This window comes from Oncorhynchus mykiss, chromosome 11, assembly GCF_013265735.2.
Source record: "Oncorhynchus mykiss isolate Arlee chromosome 11, USDA_OmykA_1.1, whole genome shotgun sequence".
Taxonomy (NCBI): domain Eukaryota; kingdom Metazoa; phylum Chordata; class Actinopteri; order Salmoniformes; family Salmonidae; genus Oncorhynchus; species Oncorhynchus mykiss.
Window position 1 is genome coordinate 62,125,880 of NC_048575.1, and position 22,356 is coordinate 62,148,235.

The 22,356-nt window shown below is 43.2% G+C and overlaps 1 protein-coding gene across 1 annotated transcript in view; it reads right to left on the bottom strand.

The window, feature by feature from the left end:
• LOC110536178 (single-stranded DNA-binding protein 2) overlaps positions 1 to 22,356 on the bottom strand; it is a 131,850-nt gene that overhangs the window by 77,393 nt on the left and 32,101 nt on the right. Inside the window, exon 2 of the mRNA XM_021621782.2 lies at positions 8,249 to 8,321. Within this exon, the coding sequence (XP_021477457.1) occupies positions 8,249 to 8,321 (73 nt within the window). The remainder of the gene's footprint in view (positions 1 to 8,248; positions 8,322 to 22,356) is intronic.

Consider the following 22,356-nt stretch of genomic DNA (forward strand, 5'->3'; position numbering starts at 1 on the left):
TTTCTTTCATCACATTCCCATTCCCAATTAGTATTTGGTAGCATTGCTTTTAAATGGTTTAACTTGGGTAAAATGTGTCAGGTATTCTTCCACAAGCTTCCCACAATAAGTTGGGGGACTTTTGGCCCATTCCTCCTGACAGAGCTGGTTGTAACTGAGTCAGGTTTGTAGGCCTCCTTGCTCGCACACACTTTTTCAGTTTTGCCCACAAATTTTCTATAGGTTTGAAGTCAGGGCTTTGTGATGGCCACTCATATACCTTGACTCTGTTGTCCTTAAGCCATTTTGTCACAACTTTGGAAGTATGCTTGGGGTCATTGTACATTTGGAAGACTCATTTGCGACCAAGCTTTAACTTCCTGCTGATGTCTTGAGATGTTGCTTCAATATATCCACATAATTTTCCTACCTTATGATGTCATCTATTTTGTGAAGTGCACCAGACCCTCCTGCAGCAAAGCACCCCCACAACATGATGCTGCCACTGTCGTGCTTCACGGTTGGGATGGTGTTCTTCGGCTTGCAAGCCCCCCCTTTTTCCTCCAAACATAATGATGGTCATTATGGCCAAACAGTTCTATTTTTGTGTCATCAGACCAGAGGACATTTCTCCAAAAAGTACGATCTTTGTCCCCATGTGCAGTTGCAAACCGTAGTCTGGCTTTTTTTATGGAGGTTTTGGAGCAGTGGCTCTTCCTGGCTGAGCGTCCTTTCAGGTTATGTCGATATAGGACTCGTTTTACTGTGGATATAGATACTTTTGTACTCGTTTCCTCCAGCATTCACAAGGTCCTTTGCTGTTGTTCTGGGATTGATTTGCACTTTTCGTACCAAAGTACGTTCATCTCTAGGAGACAGAACGCGTCTCCTTCCTGAGTGGTGTGACGCCTGCATGTTTCCATGGTGTTTATACTTGCGTACTATTGTTTGTACAGATGAATGTGGTACCTTCAGGTGTTTGGAAATTGCTCCCAAGGATGAACCAGACTTGTGGAGGTCTCCAATATTTTTTCTGAGGTCTTGGCTGATTTCTTTTGATTTTCCCATGATGTCAAGCAAAGAGGCACTGAGTTTGAAGGTAGGCCTTGAAATACATGCACAGGTACACCTCAAATTGACTCAAATGAAGTGAAATAATCTGTCTGTAAACAATTGTTGGAAAAATTACTTGTGTCATGCACATAAAATTACTTGTGTCATTACTTGTGTCATGCACATAGTTTGCCAAAACTATAGTTTGTTAACAAGAAATTTGTGGAGTGGTTGAAAAACAAGTTTTAATGACTCCAACCTAAGTGTACGTAAACTTCCGACTTCAACTGTACATATCGATGGATTCTGGGTTCTAACTCCTAAACTTGAAATAGGGTTAATTATCAGGTATTCTATTGAGATATTGAGTGCTATAGTTTAGAAGGTCTACACCAGAAGGTAATGGTTATCTGTAGGAGGAAGGTATATAGTGTGTGCAATTAAGCGTGGAATGTACTGAGTGTAGGGAAAACGATCATATGTGGTAGGCATTGATACGGGAGAGAGTCATGGATTAGTGATGAAGGGGGTCGAGGTCAGGTCAGATCATGTTAAGGGAGAAGGAAAAGATTATTGCCCGTATCACAAAGTTTCCTGCCTAGCAATGAAGATACAATGTTTAGCGAGGAGGAGGAGACTCCACCCAAAGTGGGGTACATTTACACCACCACTATTGTGAAGATGTTTTTGTCAGTTCAGCTGTTCGATCCTTCTGGAAGAATAAATGTGTTTTAAGCTTTCACAGTGTCCGTCGAATTCTTACTCTAATAATAAAAGTTCAAAAGTTTGGATCACTTAGAAATGTCCTTGTTTTTGAAAGAAGAGCACATTTTTTTGTCCATTAAAATAACATAAAATTGATCAGATAGAGTGTAGACATTAGACAGATAGACATTACTCCACCAGTCCAATTTATGATATAATTTACAAAGATTATACATTTCTTTAAATAAAAAATACATGTTTTTGATCTAATAGTATATTTGAGTTTAACCACAATATTTGTTGTATTATTTGTTCTGTTTTTTCAGGTGGATTCAATTGAAATTGTAACCAAATTGAAATTGTAGCTTTTTTTTTAAACAAGCAATATTTGAGAGATTATTTCCTATTCAAATAACTGAAAGTGTGTGGTTGTAATCTGAATAAAGGGAAAAGGCCATTATTGAGCATGGGGTGAGACATTGTTATTAATTTGTGAGAGAACCAGTTTGGATTTAAGTATAACTTTTGTATGACTGAAGCCTTTAGTGAGAGGTCTAATGCTTTAATATGTAATCATTTCTACCCTTCGAAATCATATTCATTATAAAAAATAAGCCTGTTTAATTTTGCCTGGTTTGTTATCAGCGAACTTAATGATGGTGTTGGAGTCGTGCTTGGTGAACAGGGAGTACAGGAGAGGGCTAAGCACGCACCCCTGAGGGGCCGCCGTGGTGAGGATCAGTGTGGCAGGTGTATTGTTGCCTACTCTTACCACCTGGGGGCAGCCAGTCAGGAAGTCCAGGATCCAGTTCCAGATGGAGGTGTTTACTCCCAGGGTACTTAGCTTAGTGATGAGCTTTGTGGCACTATGGTGTTGAACGCTGAGCTGTAGTCAATGAACAGCATTCTCACATAGGTGTTATTTTTGTCCGGGTGGGAAAGGGCAGTGTGGAGTGTGATTGAGATTGCGTAATCTGTGAAATTGTTGGGGCGGTATGGGTCTAGGGTTTTCAGGATGATGGTGTTGATATGAGCCATGACCAGCCTTTCAAAGCACTTCATGGCTACTGATGTGAGTGCTACGGGGCGGTAGTCATTTAAGCAGGTTACCTTCGCTTTGTTGGGCACAGGGACAATGGTGGTCTGCTTGAAACAGGTATTACAGACTTGGTCAAGGAGAGGTTGAAAATGTCAGTGAAGACACTTGCCAGTTGGTCCATGCGTACACGTCCTGAGTACATGTCCTGGTAATCCGTCTGGGAATGTTGACCTGTTTAAAGGTCTTGCTCATATCGGCTACGGAGAGCATGATCACACAGTTGTCCAGAACAGCTGGTGCTCTCATGCATGCTTCAGTGTTGCTTGCCTCAAAGCAAGCATAAAAGTAATTTAGCCCGTCTGGTAGGCTCAAGTCAGTGGGCAGCTCACGGTTGGGAATCCCTTTGTAACCCATAATAGTCACCCGACGAGTGTCAGAGCCGGTGTAGTAGGATTCGATCTAAGTCCTGTATTGACGCTTTGCCTGTTTGATGGTTTGTCTGAGGGCATAGTGGGATTTATTATAACCAGTGAAGCCAGCAGGACAGAGGTCTTCTGTGCGTTTACTTGATCAATAATATCAAAAAGACGGCGAATGTTATCAGAAGAGTATCTGTCTCTAATAAATCCAGTTTGGTCCGCTTTTATTATTTTGGGAAGAAGAGTGTTTAGTCTTTTGGCGAGCAATTTGGTAATTATTTTATAGTCGAAATCCAACAAGCTTATGGGCCGGAAGGACAAGCAGGACATTACAGTGTCCTTTTTGAGCAACACTGTAATGCGAGCTGTGTGCATTGAGTCTGGGAGAATCCTCCAGAATTGGAATGAAGATAGGGCTGAGTTGGGGCCAAAGAGCTTTGTAGAACTCTCTGGGGAATCCATCTGGGCCTGGGGACTTATTAGGTGGCATGGAGGTAATTGCCTCCAGGATCTCCTCAGGAGTGAAGGGGGAGTTGAGATCTTCTTGGTCGGTCTCTGATAGTTTAGGTAGCGAGATTCCCTGTAGGAAAGAGTGGAGTTCTGCCTCCGTGTGTTTTTATAGTTTGCAGTAAAAATCATAAAAAGTTAAATTGATATTTTTTGGGTCATATGTGACCTCGTCCTCTGCTGTTCGGATAGCCATGATTGTACGCTCTGACTGCTCCTTTTTTAATTGGTAAGCAAGCAATCTACTGGGCCTATTGCTATACTCATGATATTTCTGTTTAGTAAAGAAAACTTATTTTTTTATCTCCCGAGTATAGTCCAAATTCAGTTTAGCTTTGGCTGCTTTAAGGTGACTCCAGGAGGTGCTGTCTGGGGATTGTTTATGTATTTTTTCACAGCATTCCAGCTCCCTTTCAAGATCTAGCCTGTGTGCTTCCATTGCTTTTTTCTTAGAGGAAGCATATGTAATTAGATGACCTCTTAGTGTGGCTTTAGCAGCGTCCCACATTGTGGACGGAGAAACAGGAGAATCTTTGTTGTCTTGTGTGTAGTTGTCTATCCATGTAGTTACCAATGTATGGAACACTTCGTTTGATAGCATGGAGGTGTTGAATTTCCAGCTCTTTGACCTCGGGATGTTTTTGCAGAGGTCAAAGCGGAGGTGGACAAAGGCGTGATCTGAAAGTGCTATGGGTCCGATTGGCTGAATTTATGAAACTCTTTGGGATAAAAATATAATATATACGGGAGTAGGTGTTATGGACGTTAGAGTAGTTTGTATAGTCCATAGATGAGCTATTAGTCTCTCTCCAGATATCTATCAGTTCCATCTCCTTAGTAAGAGAGTTCAACATCTTTGCAGATCTAGGATTTGTGGTGGGGACTTGAGATGATTTGTCTAGGGTTGGGTTAAGGGTACAATTAAAATCTCCGGCCACCACGCCAAAGGAAACACAATGCTCATTGAACAGGGTTATCATTTTTGACATGAAGGCAGGAGTATCTGTGTTAGGGGCGTATATGTTTAATATAGTAATTGGTTGACCATATAGTGACCCAGTTAGCAAAATAAATCTCCCCTCCGGATCAGATATGTTTTTGTCAATTATGAATGGAACATTTTTATGGATAAGTATGGCTGTGCCTCTACTGTTTGATTTGAAAAGTGAGAAATAGACCTGTCCCACCCAAGCTCTGCGGAGTTTGGCATGTTCAGCATCACAGAGGTGTGTCTCTTGTAATAGCGCGATGTCTGCTTTTCCTTTTTTAGGGCACATAGTATCTTTTTCAGTTTTATTGCATGCCCTAGACCATGGCAGTTCCATGTCAATAGATTTAAGGTACTAGTCATCGTCATCGAACAGTAATTGAACTTTAGTGCAAGTCATCGCTGGGTAAAAGTGGATAGTAGTTAAAGCTGCGTTCACATAAAAGGAAAATAAATGATGTACATAAAATAACAATCTCTGAACACCCCAGCCGAGTTCCCAAACAACTCGACACATCCTGTTGGATCTATTACCCCCCCGCTCAGTCTCAATTCTGTGTTCCGAATAAAACAAAAAACGGGAACAGTTAGCAACGCACAACGTCTCCCCCTCCCCACCAAAGAAATGCCTCATCCTCTCCACCCCACATTGAGTAAATGACAACGTCTCCCCCTCCCCACCAAAGAAATGCCTCATCCTCTCCGCCCCGCATTGAGTAAATGACAACATCTCCCCCTCCCCACCAAAGAAATGCCTCATCCTCTCCGCCCCGCATTGAGTAAATGACACAGTAGTCCCCGTCCAGACCACACTAAAAGAGGGAGAAAATAAAATCAATAGCCCAGCCTACATATACCTCCCCCAAGGGACATAGGGAACCCCAAGTAATAATAGCAACAAAAAACTAGGTTAGGTTAGTATAGCCTATCCCTCAGCTAAAGGAAAATAAGTATAAATTGGACGGTTATAATGACATTTAGCAGGGCGGGTAGGTCTTTGGATATCGTCTATATGTTGTCTTACCTCCTTTAGTAATAGCATTAATCGCATTTAGTCATTGGTCCGTTTCTCATTGACCAGGATTGTCTTTCAAAAAAAGTTTTGCCTCTTCGGGAGTTTTGAAGTGTCGCAGGGCTCCTTGGTGAAGAATCCTGAGCTCGTTTGGGTATTTGAATCCCCTGAAGATGCCTCGGTCAATTGAGTATTTCTTCACCTCGCCAAACTCTCGGCGCTTTCGGCGTATTCCAGCTGGCAGGTCCTGGTGTAAAGTGAGTTTGCCGTTTCCCACTGTGATGTTGTTGTTTTTCGCCGCCTATAGGACTCGTTCCTTGTCGGTGAATCTCAGGAAACGTATGGTGATTGGGTGCTGCTGGTGGGGGCCTCAGTGCTCGGTGAGCTCTCTTGATTTCTCGCCCCCTGTTTTCCAGGTCCTCTGTTTTCTCTTCCAGATGCTCTATGTTCTTTTTCGCATATGCTATTGTTTCCATGGCATCTGTCAATACGTTTTCCATGGATAGGATTCGCCCCTCTGCCTCGTCCAGGCGCCCCGCGTTTATGGTTATCTTGTTGTTGATGTCAGTTAAAGCGTTTTCCAGGATTGTCACCTTGCCCCCTATCGCACTGAGCTGAGAATTAATGGCATCTAATTTAGTGTTTAGTTCTGTACGTTGGGATCTCAACTCAGAAAGGATGTCTTCGACAGAGTGCGAGGTTGGCATTCGTTGGGCCTCGGGGGGGAGCGGGTTCTCTTGCTCCTGGCTAATGGCGCTAGTTTTTTCTGAAGCTAGCTTCTTCCTGGAGGCTTTTTCCGTCGCTAATACTCGAGTCCGGGTAAAAATGTCACCTGTAGTGTCGCCTTTTGTAGCCGCCATGACTTTTCTTACTAAAGCTAAATGAGTTTGAACTTGGAGTGGAGGTAAGATTAGGAATTGGAAACTACTTGTGCGGAGCTCTTAGTTCATGCGGCCATCTCTTCAAGGGTCACGGGATCCCCCCATTGTATCATTTTAAAGTGCTGGAGCACAGAGACAATACTTTTGGAGCTCACTGTAATTGCATAATTGAGGTGTGTGTGTATGTGTGTACTATGAACCTTCCAGAGCACAGAGCCCATTATTAGTTGTGTGTCTGTGGGACTGTTCCATATGGACATGCACCAGCCTGAGAGGTGAACCCTCTTACACCCCTGTGTTTGCCCCATCACTATTTTTCCTTTCACTCGGTCTCTCTCGTTTTTTTCAGAACTTAGCATAACACAAGGTCAACGCAAGCAGTGACATCATCCTCTGGGCTAAAGCTGATTTATGGTCACTCACACATGCACAACACACACACCAGAGGAGACTTGTGAGAGGAGCTATAGGAGGACCGGCTCATTGTAATGGTTGGAATGAAATAAATGGAACGGTATCAAACACATCAAACATATGGAAACCACATTTTTGACTTCATTCCATTCCAGCCATTACAATGAGCCCGTCCTCCAATAGCTCCTCCCACCAGCCTCCTCTGACACACACACACACACACACACACACACACACTGTTAAACCATGTGACTGAGCGACGGTGGAGAGTGGCTGTCTGAGGAAACTGTACACAATGGGGCAACTGTCAGGGTATTGTTTAGGCTGGCTCTGGGAGTGATATCACTTGGCATTAGAAGGTTTTCATGACTGCAGCCTGATCAGAGTTCATCAAAGTCAATGTTATATCAACCGTGAACACCATCAGGCGTGTTAACCCATCTTTCTGCAGCAGCAGGAGAAGCAGTTTGGATTTGGCCCTGAGGTTGGGTTGGGTCTCAGGGATTGCATGCCAAATAGCACCCTATTCACTGGTCAAAATGAGTGCACTAAATAGGGAATAGGGTTCCACTCAGGAACTAGTTAACATCTCAGCCTGGAGGTGTCAACAGATGTGTGTGGTAAACACAGCTCTGTGTAGATAACCTGTCTTTACAACCATGTTCCTCTACTTCAGTAGGAACTATGGTAGTGGGGGAAGGAGGGATGGCTGTGTTTATATACATCCCTGTCTCAACTAATGCTCTCAGTTCCCACACTCAAACCCTCTCCTTTCATCTCCCCCATCTCCGGACGACAGACAGAGTGATATGACATGGATGCCAGAGAGGAAATAGTGTGTGTGCATGCATGTGAGGAGGGAGGAAGTGGGAGAGTGGAGCCAGCTGATGCATCTGCATCCTCTATCCCTTTTCTTTCTTTCTTTTGCATTTTAATTTACAGTGATTTAGAGAAGTATACTGGCTTCAACTTCCAAACCTCTTTACCTTAACAGAGAGAGAGAGAGAGAGAGAGAGAGAGAGAGAGATGCCAGTGTAAGCTGTCAGCTAGGTGGTGTATCGTAACTCTCTGTGCTGATCTCAGTAAATGGAGGCTAAATGCTGAACCACCTGCCGCCCTGCATGCTCTGCCAGCTCAGCACTGTGCTCCACACTAATTAAATTAACCACACACACACTGCCCTGCCTTACAGGAAGCTGCATAGGAGGGAGAATCAGCCCTGTTCTGGGACACACACATACACACACTTACCTCTGAGAGGAAGGTCTGTGCTGACTTCTGTGCCCCTACGTGCAGCAGGTACTCATACACATAGAGAGCTAACCTGCACAGAGAAACACAGGGACGACATCATGTTAGTAGGATGATCACTGGACTAGAGTAGTGTAGCCTCACTAGGCTACGTGATTGCCTGGATGCTTCAATTTGACCTCTCCTGTCAAATTTCAACCATGACAGCTTTGGGCCATATGAGACACAGCCAATGAGAAGGCTTCTTTCTATATATGTTAAAGTTGAAAACAGCCTGCCAGTAGAAGAACAAACAGCATGCTGGGATGAGTTGGCATCGAGGGAACACACTGTAAATGCCTCTGTTTTACCCCAGGCACTCTATACCACCCAAAAAACAGACTTTTTCTTACGCTGGAAAATCCTTTCACAATTGATTAATTCATCAATGAATGAATTAGAGCTGCTTTGTTCAAACTATCTTGGAGGGCTGGCCGACGGGCAGGCGGCCTACCCGATACACAGACACAAGACATCCGATGATCAGGTCAGGGATCAATGCAGTATCAGTCAGTCTCTTAACAGTACAATCCAGGCCTGGCTGGGTCTGGGAGTTCTAGAACCATAGAAACATGGACACAGTGTAGTCTAGAGGCTAATGGATCATTACAAGACAACATTACACAACGATGTCCAAGACATTGTCTACTGTCCTCTCAATTACATGTCATGTTACAAAGTGTAATGGACATTACATTAGTACATGGAATGGCCCTGGTAGATAAGAGGGTAGCATCACTGTCAAGCATCAATAATGCAAACATCACCCAAACAAAAGGTTACATGGATGGGTCTGCAATATGTGAATGCTTTGCTCTGGCACATTATAATTAGTACATAGGGCCCTCAAACTCAACTCTGGACCTCGAAGCCAGTTCCACTGCGTTTTGTCATTGCTCCTCTCTAATCAGGAACTGATTTAGACCTGAGACACCAGGTGGGTGCAATTAATTATCAGGTAGAACATAAAACCTGCAGGCTCCAGACCTCGTAGGGTAACAGTTGAATACCCCTGGTATAGGGGATAGAGGACATGAGGTGATGCGTGTGGGTGTGTGTTGGAAGTGTACTGCAGTCAAACAGAACTTTAAATCACCAAAACAATCTAGAGTATGAACTAATCAGAGTGGCTGCGGATCCGACTTCCTCTTCCCGACAACTAAAGGTCCAAAGTTTCTGCGCATGTGCAGGATGTGCAGTCTCTGCTCCACTGTTTCGGCTGCTCAGAGAACAGGCTACTGTGGTGAATGGTGCTCCTTTAATAAAGTTAGATCAAATTTGAATCAATGTCTGCAAGAACACAATGATACTATTCTACATGACATAACCGAATATAATAGTATATTATAACGTTACTGTAAGAAAAAACACAATTTCTTATGAGATTTTAGGATGATTGTGCAAATGGTTACATTTTTCTTTGATGTGGCCAAAACTACACAGCAAGAACCAGTAGGCAAAATATGTACTTTTATTGAAACTAAAGACCGGTGGTGAGGGTAGGATAGTTTGAAAGAGCAGCAGGTCACTGTCTGTCTACATCCCAAATGGCACCCCATTTCCTTAATAATGCACTACTTTTGACCAGAGCCCTGTAGGCCCTGCTTGAAAGTAGTGCACTATAATGGTCATAGGATGCCATTCTCTCGCATCCTTTGTCTGTTCCCAGAGGCCCCTCAGCGGACCCAGCCAAGCAGCGTAGCCGCTCCTCATTCCAGACTTAAGTCTCAGACTGAGATAAAAATAAACCTCCAGACGCCACTCGTCTACCTGTCTGAAGATGATGGACTGCACACCTCTCCAGGCTCCACGCACCTGACTCTCTCTCTCCCTCTTTCCCTCGCTCTCTCTCTCTTTACCTCGGTCTCTCTCCGACTCTCCATCTCTCTTGTTTTTCTTGTGTGTAATGAAGGGATGTAACACAGTGGGTTGGGGTGTGGTGTTTAACCACAGAGAAGACGGAGCATTTCACAAGGACAAGGTTAACGGAACAATGAGCGGCTTGACAAAACTCTTGACACCTCCCACGCCGGTCCATGTTCTTAGAGCTGCGTTTCCTCCCTCTTCATCTTGGGACTGACTCTCCCTCTCTCTGTGTCTGTCTGTACAATATCACTCTCTCTGTGTCTGTCTGTACAATATCACTCTCTCTGTGTCTGACTGTACAATATCACTCTCTCTGTGTCTGTCTGTACAATATCACTCTCTCTGTGTCTGTCTGTACAATATCACTCTCTCTGTGTCTGTCTGTACAATATCACTCTCTCTGTGTCTGTCTGTACAATATCACTCTCTCTGTGTCAGTCTGTACAATATCACTCTCTCTGTGTCAGTCTGTACAGTATCACTCACTCTCTCTTGTCATGTCCCCTTTGAACACACTCCCTCTTACACACATTGTCAACCTGTGAAATGTGCTGGGTAATCAATAATACGCTGTGACTCTTCATTCCTCTGGGAGTGGAGGAGGAGGAGAACCAGAGAAAGGAAAGATAGAGAGAGTGGAGGAGGAGGAGAACCAAAGAAAGGAGAGATAGAGAGAGTGGAGGAGGAGGAGAACCAAAGAAAGGAGAGATAGAGAGAGAGGAGTAGGTAGTGGAGAAGCGCAAAGTGATAAAAAGAAAGGATAGAGAAGATCAGGAGAGGTGAAGAGGATGAAAAGGTGCTAATTCTCTCTCTCTCTCTCTCTCTCTCTCTCTATATATATATATATATATATATATATATATATATATATATATATACAGTGCCTTGCGAAAGTATTCGGCCCCCTTGAACTTTGCGACCTTTTGCCACATTTCAGGCTTCAAACATAAAGATATAAAACTGTATTTTTTTGTGAAGAATCAACAACAAGTGGGACACAATCATGAAGTGGAACGACATTTATTGGATATTTCAAACTTTTTTAACAAATCAAAAACTGAAAAATTGGGCGTGCAAAATTACTCAGCCCCTTTACTTTCAGTGCAGCAAATTCTCTCCAGAAGTTCAGTGAGGATCTCTGAATGATCCAATGTTGACCTAAATGACTAATGATGACAAATACAATCCACCTGTGTGTAATCAAGTCTCCGTATAAATGCACCTGCACTGTGATAGTCTCAGAGGTCCGTTAAAAGCGCAGAGAGCATTATGAAGAACAAGGAACACACCAGGCAGGTCCGAGATACTGTTGTGAAGAAGTTTAAAGCCGGATTTGGATACAAGATTTCCCAAGCTTTAAACATCCCAAGGAGCACTGTGCAAGCGATAATATTGAAATGGAAGGAGTATCAGACCACTGCAAATCTACCAAGACCTGGCCGTCCCTCTAAACTTTCAGCTCATACAAGGAGAAGACTGATCAGAGATGCAGGCCCATGATCACTCTGGATGAACTGCAGAGATCTACAGCTGAGGTGGGAGACTCTGTCCATAGGACAACAATCAGTCGTATATTGCACAAATCTGGCCTTTATGGAAGAGTGGCAAGAAGAAAGCCATTTCTTAAAGATATCCATAAAAAGTGTAGTTTAAAGTTTGCCACAAGCCACCTGGGAGACACACCAAACATGTGGAAGAAGGTGCTCTGGTCAGATGAAACCAAAATGGAACTTTTTGGCAACAATGCAAAACGTTATGTTTGGCGTAAAAGCAACACAGCTGAACACACCATCCCCACTGTCAAACATGGTGGTGGCAGCATCATGGTTTGGGCCTGCTTTTCTTCAGCAGGGACAGGGAAGATGGTTAAAATTGATGGGAAGATGGATGGAGCCAAATACAGGACCATTCTGGAAGAAAACCTGATGGAGTCTGCAAAAGACCTGAGACTGGGACGGAGATTTGTCTTCCAACAAGACAATGATCCAAAACATAAAGCAAAATCTACAATGGAATGGTTTAAAAATAAACATATCCAGGTGTTAGAATGGCCAAGTCAAAGTCCAGACCTGAATCCAATCGAGAATCTGTGGAAAGAACTGAAAACTGCTGTTCACAAATGCTCTCCATTCAACCTCACTGAGCTCGAGCTGTTTTGCAAGGAGGAATGGGAAAAAATGTCAGTCTCTCGATGTGCAAAACTGATAGAGACATACCCCAAGCGACTTACAGCTGTAATCGCAGCAAAAGGTGGCGCTACAAAGTATTAACTTAAGGGGGCTGAATAATTTTGCACGCCCAATTTTTCAGTTTTTGATTTGTTAAAAAAGTTTGAAATATCCAATAAATGTCGTTCCACTTCATGATTGTGTCCCACTTGTTGTTGATTCTTCACAAAAAAATACAGTTTTATATCTTTATGTTTGAAGCCTGAAATGTGGCAAAAGGTTGCAAAGTTCAAGGGGGCCGAATACTTTCGCAAGGCACTGTATATATATAAATAAACTCCCCAAAATGACTATAAGAAATCGTATTTTCTATTTTCGGTAGCATTTGCCCTTGCTTTTGAAATTAGCCTATTGAAGATACACTGAAATACATGTTCTTTCTCTTTGAATACCACAGCAGTTTCACTGTCAATCTACCTTGACCAACCTGATACACTGAAACACATGTTCTTTCTCTTTGAATACCACAGCAGTTTCACTGTCAATCTACCTTGACCAACCTGATACACTGAAACACATGTTCTTTCTCTTTGAATACCACAGCAGTTTCACTGTCAATCTACCTTGACCAACCTGATACACTGAAACACATGTTCTTTCTCTTTGAATACCACAGCAGTTTCACTGTCAATCTACCTTGACCAACCTGTGAAGTCAACGATCACCACTTTCATTAATTGCGATGAATATGATATGTGTGTGTGTGTATGAGTATGTGTGTGTGTGTGTGAGAGAGTTTGTGTGTTCTTGACCTCCTTCCACTTCATATTCAAATAGTTTTGTCTTCAGTCACATCTAATTATATTCATATTTTGATAACACAGCTTCCTCTGAGTCTAAAGTATTAGCACAGCAGGAGGCTCAGCAGCCAGGGCCAGGCTAGATGTAGCTTCATTAAGTCAGGGAGTTGAAATGCTGCTGATTCTCCATTTTCCCTTTGTCACGGAGAGGAGAGGAGGAGCCTGTCTGAAGTTAATCTACTTCACAACATCAGCATATGAGGCCAGCAGATCGCTACTAATCAATTTACTGCCACCATGAACACAACCGGAGTTACAAATCAAAACAGACAATGACTTTGGCACTTGATTCTGCCATTAAAGATGAAATGTAAATGGACCAAAAGTCATTATGTTCCTGATAGTGCATCAGGACCTGTAATAAAACACATCATTATCCATAAGATATGCTCAATATCAGTACCGGGTCTAAGTGTCAAACAGCCTTGCAGATTTGCAGATAACCTTTGACCCTGACCAGGAAATTAGCTGATTGGAAGTAGTAGAGCAGACAGCGCTGACTGGTGGTGGACAGAGAAACAGAGAGAACAAGTGGCTACAGGGTCAGGGATGCATCGTATGGTAACCTAAACCATCTCAAACAGCAATGCTGTAAGAGGAATTCAATCTAGAGATGGAGAGAGAGTAAGAAACAGAGAAAGAAAGGGATGGAGAGACAGAAACACAGGGAGAGAAATACAAATAAAAGAGAGACAGAGAGATCCCAGTACCACAGCTGGAGTACAGCGGTGTGGGAAATGGAATAGTGACAGATGATATCCTACAGATTAGCAACAAGAGATGAAATGTTCTGATAAGGAGAGGGGGGAGGTGGGGGTTAGAGTAAGAGAAGGTAGAGGAATAGAAGAAAGAGAAGATAGAAGAGAAGGTAGACAGGGGTTGGTGGGTGAGCCCCACAATTAATCCTCCTGAGGTCTGGAAACATTCACATTCTAATAGTGATGATCTGGCTGAACAAGCACCCAGACTAGCCAAGCACCCATACTAGCCAAGCACCCAGACTAGCCAATCACCCAGACTAGCCAAGCACCCAGACTAGCCAAGCACCCAGACTAGCCAAGCACCCAGACTAGTATAGCATCCAGACTATCCAAGCACCCAGACTAGTATAGGATCCAGACTAGCCAAGCACCCAGACTAGCCAAGCACCCAGACTAGCCAAGCACCCAGACTAGCCAAGCACCCAGACTAGCCAAGCACCCAGACTAGCATAGCACCCAGACTAGCCAAGCACCCAGTCTAACATAGCACCCAGACTAGCCAAGCACCGAGACTAGCATAACACCCAGACTAGCATTGTGATCATCCTGTCTGGGTTGGGTTGGCGGAGATCTTTGGGGGCTATACTCAGCCTTGTCTCAGGATGGTAAGTTGGTGGTTGAAGATATCCCTCTAGTGGTGTGGAGGCTGTGCTTTGGCAAAGTGGGTGGGGTTATATCCTTCCTGTTTGGCCCGGTCCGGGGGTGTCCTCGGATGGGGCCACAGTGTCTCCTGACCCCTCCTGTCTCAGCCTCCAGTATTTATGCTGCAGTAGTTTATGTGTCGGGGGGGCTAGGGTCAGTTTGTTATATCTGGAGTACTTCTCCTGTCCTATTCGGTGTCCTGTGTGAATTTAAGTGTGCTCTCTCTAATTTTCTCTTTCTCTCTTTCTTTCTTTCTCTCTCTCGGAGGACCTGAGCCCTAGGACCATGACTCAGGACTACCTGACATGATGACTCCTTGCTGTCCCCAGTCCACCTGGCCGTGCTGCTGCTCCAGTTTCAACTGTTCTGCCTTATTATAATTGGACCATGCTGGTCATTTATGAACATTTGAACATCTTGGCCATGTTCTGTTATAATCTCCACCCGGCACAGCCAGAAGAGGACTGGCCACCCCACATAGCCTGGTTCCTCTCTAGGTTTCTTCCTAGGTTTTGGCCTTTCTAGGGAGTTTTTCCTAGCCACCGTGCTTCTACACCTGCATTGCTTGCTGTTTGGGGTTTTAGGCTGGGTTTCTGTACAGCACTTTGAGATATCAGCTGATGTACGAAGGGCTATATAAATACATTTGATTTGATTTAGCATAGCACTCAGACTAGCCAAGCACCCCTGCTGTGCCCTCCTTAAGCAAATTAACACAAACCCAAACTGGAACAAGCAGCAGGAAAAAGTAGTCTACCTTTCTCCCGAATACACACTAGAAATACAAATACAGACACAGAAATTCCGGAGACCTTCAGAAGAAAACATTGGAATTCATATTTCCACGTTAGTCGTAATTTCTCGCAGAGAGTAGTAAGAATGAGAGCGTAAACATGAGTTAAGACCAGGGCTCACTGTTTTTAAGTGCATAAGGAATCAAGTCAAAATGTATCTGGCAGACAAAAACACGAAAATGGGGCTTACATTTCTTTGCAAAATGCTATCCTAAATTGGCTCAACTTTGTTCTCATATCCCTATGAGCCCTGGCCAATAGTAGTGTACTATATAGGGAATAGAGTGCCATTTGGAACACACAATTAGATAAAGGGATCAGGCTATAACTGAGTGCAAAGTAGTGATGAATGGAGAACAGGACTGAGGATGGAGTATGGCCTGGCCTCTGTGCTCAGCCCAACACTTTCTCTGATTAATCAGAACCCAGCAGCAGGGCTTTATGTGCCATTAAAAGGCTCTCTAAATAGCTTGACTTCATTCATTAGAGAGGAGCATCCTCTGCAGGGGAGAGGCTCTGCCAGATAGACAGCTAAGTGGCAGAGGGAGAGGACATGTGCACTGAGGCACAATAAACAACCACAAATATAGAGCCATTACAACGGTGAATAATTCATCTAATACAGGGAGGACTGCACAACAACAACCGTGGAACGTACTGTATTACCCATTAGACTGCTAAACAGTGACATAACAACATAAAGGTGTTTGAGTGGGTGCACTCTCTGAGAAGGTATGTACTACAGCAGCCTCATGTCCAAATAACTTTGTGTTAAATCTGGCTAAATGCAACTAATCCCTTTTCTCTGTTTATCAGGTGAGCGTATCAGGTGAGCGTATCTCTGTCTCTCCTCACCACTTTACAAAAACGGAACACAGAGACAGAAGAGAAATAAGAAAGAAAGTGAATGAAGGAGAAATAGAGGAAGACAAAGATTACCAGAGATAGGAGAGATTAGGCTGAGGATTTCTTCCTTTATTTAAAATACATTATAGAATAAGGCTGTAACATTACAAAATGTGGAAAAAGTCAAGGAGGATACTTTCCAAAGTCTCTGAATATAATGATCATGCTGTTTAATCAGTTTCTTGATATGCCACACCTTTCAGGTGGATGGATTATCTTGGCAAAGGAGAAATGCTCACTAACAGGGATGTAAACAAATTTGTGCACATTTTTTAGATATTTCTCCGCTCCTGTTCCAGAGTCAAACTTTCGCCTACATTTGGTGTATGATTTTAGTGCAATAAATCCTTCATTCTGCAGGAGTTAATATTAAAGGCAATGTCAGAGGTTATAGACCTGCAGTCAGTGTCTAGATTTCAGTTTCCATTTAACCCATCTGAACAGTAGGCTACAGAGTCCTTGCTGTACCATAGGCCTACTTGAAGTCCCCGTCTTGTGACTGTTGAATTTATATAGCATCTCACAATCATCACACCTAACACAGCCAGCACTGCTATCATGCTCTTCTACCACTTCACCAAATCGTTCTTTGCAACTCTCCATTTCACAGCTTTTCTCTTCTAGAATTAAACTCCTGCATGGCTCGTTTTACCTCTGTGGACCGACGTTAACTTTTTCTGCCCATTCCCAAAAGCATTTGTCGATTGGCCTGTAGGCTATTTGGTTAGACCCTAAAGCTAAGACTTACACACTAATGCCAGATAGCCTACACCAATGAAAAGCCTAAATGTAGCCTATAGATATAAAGTGCACAAGAATGATAAATGTATTAAAATGTATATATTTTTTAAAGTATTGTTTTCTCTTTATTCAACCCGCCCGCTACCCGCCTGCCCTTCATTTATGAGTCAATCTGCACATCACTAACACACACACACACACACACACACACACACACACACACACACACACACACACACACACACACACACACACACACACACACACACACACACACACACACACACACACACACACACACACACACAGGGAGGTTCATAGACCACTCTCCATCAGTTTGACAACCTGTTCTGATCTTCTCGTAACATGGCTGTAAGGCCTTCCAGTGAATTCCCAGCTGACAGTAGCTGTCCGTTGATGCATTTCTAATGGGCATTTCTGCTGATAGTCACATGTCAGATCTATATTCTCCATTATCCTATACCCACCTCCCCGGAGAATTCTCTAATGGCTTCTGCTCAAGGCAAAGATATGAACAGCAGTAATATTGTAATATAAACTTGACTCTCATTGAGTCCTTGTATAATCTGAGGAGAGGAAAGTTTGAGAAGTAAAACTTTCATTTTGAAGATTAACAAAGCACACGTCATAATCCCGCTTTGGAAGGGCCTGAGCGAGGAGAAACATTCATACTCAAAACAATAGTTTATCTGACTGTGTTCTCTGTTTTGCATCCACAGAAAGAGATCTCACACTGTTTTAGTGTGTCAGTGTTTGTACTGCTCTTTATCCCTCTCACGTCCAGCAAACATGTTAAACCTCCCAGCATTGAAGGATTGGCCGTGTGACACTCCCAAACAGAAGACAACTGCATTGGTACCAACGTCTTTTTAACATATTTTCTTGAAATGTCCCTATTAATACACTACATGGCCAAAGGTATGTGGACACCTGCTCGTCAAACATCTCATTCCAAAATCCTCGGCATTAATATGGAGTTGGTCCCCCCTTTGCTTCTATAAAAGCCTACACTCTTCTGGGAAGGCTTTCCAGTAGATGTTGAAACATTGCTGCGGGGACTTGCTTTCATTCAGCCACAAGTGCATTAATGAGGTCGGGCACTGTGCAGGCCAGTCAAGTTCTTCCACACCAATCTCAACAAACCATTTCTATATGGACCTCGCTATGTCCACAGGGGCATTGTCATGCTGAAACAGGAAAGGGCCTTCCCCAAACTGTTGCCATAAAGTAGGAAGCACAGAATCATCTAGAATGTCATTGTATGCTGTAGCATTAAGATTTCCCTTCACGGGCCTCCCGAGTGGCGCAGTGATCAAAGGCACTGCATCGCAGCGTTAGCTGTGCCACCAGAGTTCCTGGTTCGAGTCCAGGCTCTGTCGCAGCCGGCCGCAACCGAGAGACCCTTGGGGCGGCGCACAATTGGCCCAGCGTCGTCCGGGTTAAGGAGGGTTTGGTCGGCAAGGATGTCCTTGTCCCATCGCGCTCTAGTGACTCCTGTTGGGTCATGTTTTGGAGAACACACAGCTCTTGACCTTTGCCTCTCCCGAGTCCGTACGGGAGTAGAAGCGATGAGACAAGACTGTAACTACCATAAGGATACCACGAAAAATGGGTAAAAAAAAAAGAAATAGTAATAATTTAAATAAATACAAGATTTCCCTTCTCTGGGTGGGACTAAGGGGCTGAGCCCAAACCATGAAAAACAGCCCCAGACCATTATTCCTCCTCCACCAAACGTTACAGTTGGCACTATGCATTGGGGCAGGTAGCGTTCTCCTGGCATCCGCCAAATCCAGATTTGTCTGTCTGACTTCCAGATGGTGAAGCGTGATTCATCACTCCAGAGAACGCATTTCCACTGCTCCAGAATCCAATGGCGTTGAGTTTAACACCACTCCAGCCGACACTTGGCATTGCACATGGTGATCTTAAGCTTGTGTGCGGCTACTCGGCCATGGAAATCAATTTCATGAAGCTCCAGACAAACAGTTATTGTGCTGACATTGCTTCCATAGGCAGTTTAGAACTCGGTAGTGAGTATTGCAACCGAGGACAGACGATTTTTACACGATACGGTCCGTTCTGTAAGCTTGTGTGGCCTACCACTTCGCGGCTGAGCCATTGTTACTCCTAGATGTTTCCACTTCACAATAACAGCACTTACAGTTGACCGAGGCAGCTCTGGCAGGGCAGAAATTTGACAAATTGACTTGTTGGAAAGGTGGCACCCTATGACGATGCCACATTGAAAGTCACTGAGCTCTTCAATAAGGCAATTCTACTGCCAATGTTTGACTATGGAGATTGCATGGCTGTGTGCTCGATTATATATACCTGTCAGCAACAGTATAAAATTGCTGAATCCACTAATTTGAAGGGGTGTCCACATACTTTTGTATATATAGTGTATTAAGGAAAACCTAAATATACAAGACTCGCACTACTCCTTTCGACAACAGCAACAATTCCAAATTCCATGGGTACATCATGAGGTTAGAGTAAGATCTTTCAAATACAAAGACCCAACTGACTGGAATCATTTACCTATAGAAATCAGGGCATTAAAGTCACACAGTGAATTTAAGCAATACCTGTTTCAAATGTTAAGAACAAATTCTTTGTGTTTAACAATTAGAAACATCACCATGTGAGATATTTTTATAAATATACTGTATGTATATATTATAGGTACTTAGTTGTATTAGTTGTAGCAGTAGTTTTTATTAGTTGTAGGCCTATTACTAGTAAGACAACTTTTTGTTTAATCTAAGTATTTGTTATAAATTATTATTATTAGACAGTAGTTGCCATATTATTCTTGTTTCTAAGTATTGTTTGTTTGTTTTTTTCATTTGGAAACTCAAGATGGTGCATCTCAAGAGATTTCATCCTGAAAAGATTTCAAATAAATACAGTTGACAACTTACAGTAACTGACAAAAGAGTATCCCTACAGTGGCAGCGTTAACACAATGTATACAAAATGTGATATCTGGAAACTAAAAGGGTTCTTCGGCTGTCCCCATAGAAAAACCATTTGAATAAAAAAGATGTGGCTCCAGGTAGTACCCTTTTGGTTCCAGTAAGAACCCTTTTTCTAAGTGTACATAATCAACATGAGTTTCTGTATATTGTGTCAACATGCATCATACTCATCTCAACAATGTATAATTTCCTACAAACGTGGACTACAGTACACAGAGGGCACTGGCAGGCATGCAATATAGTAACAAACTAGAATTCCCAGTCAAACCTAACCCTTTTTAGGATTTCAAAATCTGTTCCATCGTCATGCATATCAAGGTAAGTTAGGAGAATGAAGCTCATATCCTGTAGAATAGCTCTGTGTTCTTTGGCGCACCTCAGAGCAGCCCTCCTGTTTACCTTTCATTAACTCCAGCTCCCACATTCCCCCCCCCCTAGTGCCATCCCAGGCCAATGATCACACAGACATCATTCACAAAAACGAAGTCACTCAGGAGAGACGACAATGCTAAGGTGTTGAAGTGATCTTAAATAAGATATCTCAATCTTAATTCTCCCCACCCACACAAAACCAACAACAACCTTGTCTTTCTTACTAGCACTGGCATTGCTGATAACTTTTTTATTGAGGGAAAATGTACTACTAAGACTGTGATGTGGTTGTCTCACCTAGCTGTCTGAAGATGAATGCACGAACAGTAAGTTGCTCTGGATAAGAGCGTCTGTTTGATGACTCAAACATAATGTAAATGATGGGGATGATAAAGTGACAGATTTACACTTATCCTCTTCCAAGTTAGCCTGGAGCTGTTGCACTGCCTCCTGCTACAAAACGGCCACTGCTAAAGACGACTGATAAACAATCAACTCCAAAGAGCAAGCAATGGAGAAGCACAGGAAAAACTCATTAGAAAGGCAGTAACCTAGGAAGAAAACATGATAGGAACTAGGCTCTTAGGGATGGCAAGTCCTATTCTGGCTGTGCCGGGTGAAGATAAGAGTACATGGCCATTAAGGCCAGATCATTCTTCAAGTCGTTCAAACGTTCATAGATGACCAGCAGGGTCAAATGATAACCACAGTGGTTATATAGAGAGTACAGCAGTCCAAAACCTCAGAAGTAAATGTCAGAGGCTACATTGATCCATTTCGCACAGGGGCAACCCACCAACGTATTATAAGTACGGTAACAACCTACTGCGCTCTTAATCACAACTAGCTGACCCCTGTAACAACCTAAAACTATTTACAACTAGCTAACCCCGTAACATCCTACCCCAAATCACAACTAGCTAACCCCTGTAACAACCTACCCCTGCTCACAACTAGCTAACCCCTGTAACAACCTACCAGTGTTCACAACTAGCTAACCCTGTAACAACCTACCACTATTCCCAACTAGCTAACCCCTGTAACAACCTACAACTGTTCACAACTAGCTAACCCTGTAACACCCTACCCCTACTCACAACTAGCTAACCCTTGTAACAACCTACCCTTACTCACAACTAGCTAACCCTGTAACATCCTATCCCTGCTCTCAACTAGGTAACCCATGTGACAACCTACAACTGTTAACAACTAGCTAACCCATGAAACAGTGTACCCCTACTCACAACTAGCTAACTCCTGTAACAACCTACAACTGTTCACAACTAGCTAACCCTATAACAACCTATCCATACCCACAACTAGCTAACCCTGTAACAAACTACCACTGCTCACAACTAGCTAACCCCTGTAACAACCTACCCCTTTTCAGAACTAGCTAACCCTGTAACATCCTACCACTATTTATAACTAGCTAACCCCTATAACAACCTATCCCTAATCACAACTAATTAACTCATGTGACAACCTACAACTGTTCACAACTAACTGAACCCTGTAACAACCTACCACTGTTCACAACTAGCTAACCCCGTAACAACCTAAACTGTTAACAACTAGCTATCCCCTGTAACACCCTATTCTTACTCACAACTAGTTATCCCTGTAACAACCTACCACTGTTCACAACTAGCTAACCCCTGTAACAACCTACCCCTACTCACAACTAGCTAACCCTGTAACACCCTACCACTATTTACAACTAGATAACCCCTGTAACATTCTATCACTGCTCTCAACTAGCTAACCCATGTGAAAACCTACCACTGTTCACAACTAGCTAACCCCTGTAACAACCTACCCTTACTCACAACTAGCTAACCCTGTAACAACCTACCCTTACTCACAACTAGCTAACCCTGTAACATCCTATCCCTGCTCTCAACTAGCTAACCCATGTGACAACCTACAACTGTTAACAACTAGCTAAACCATG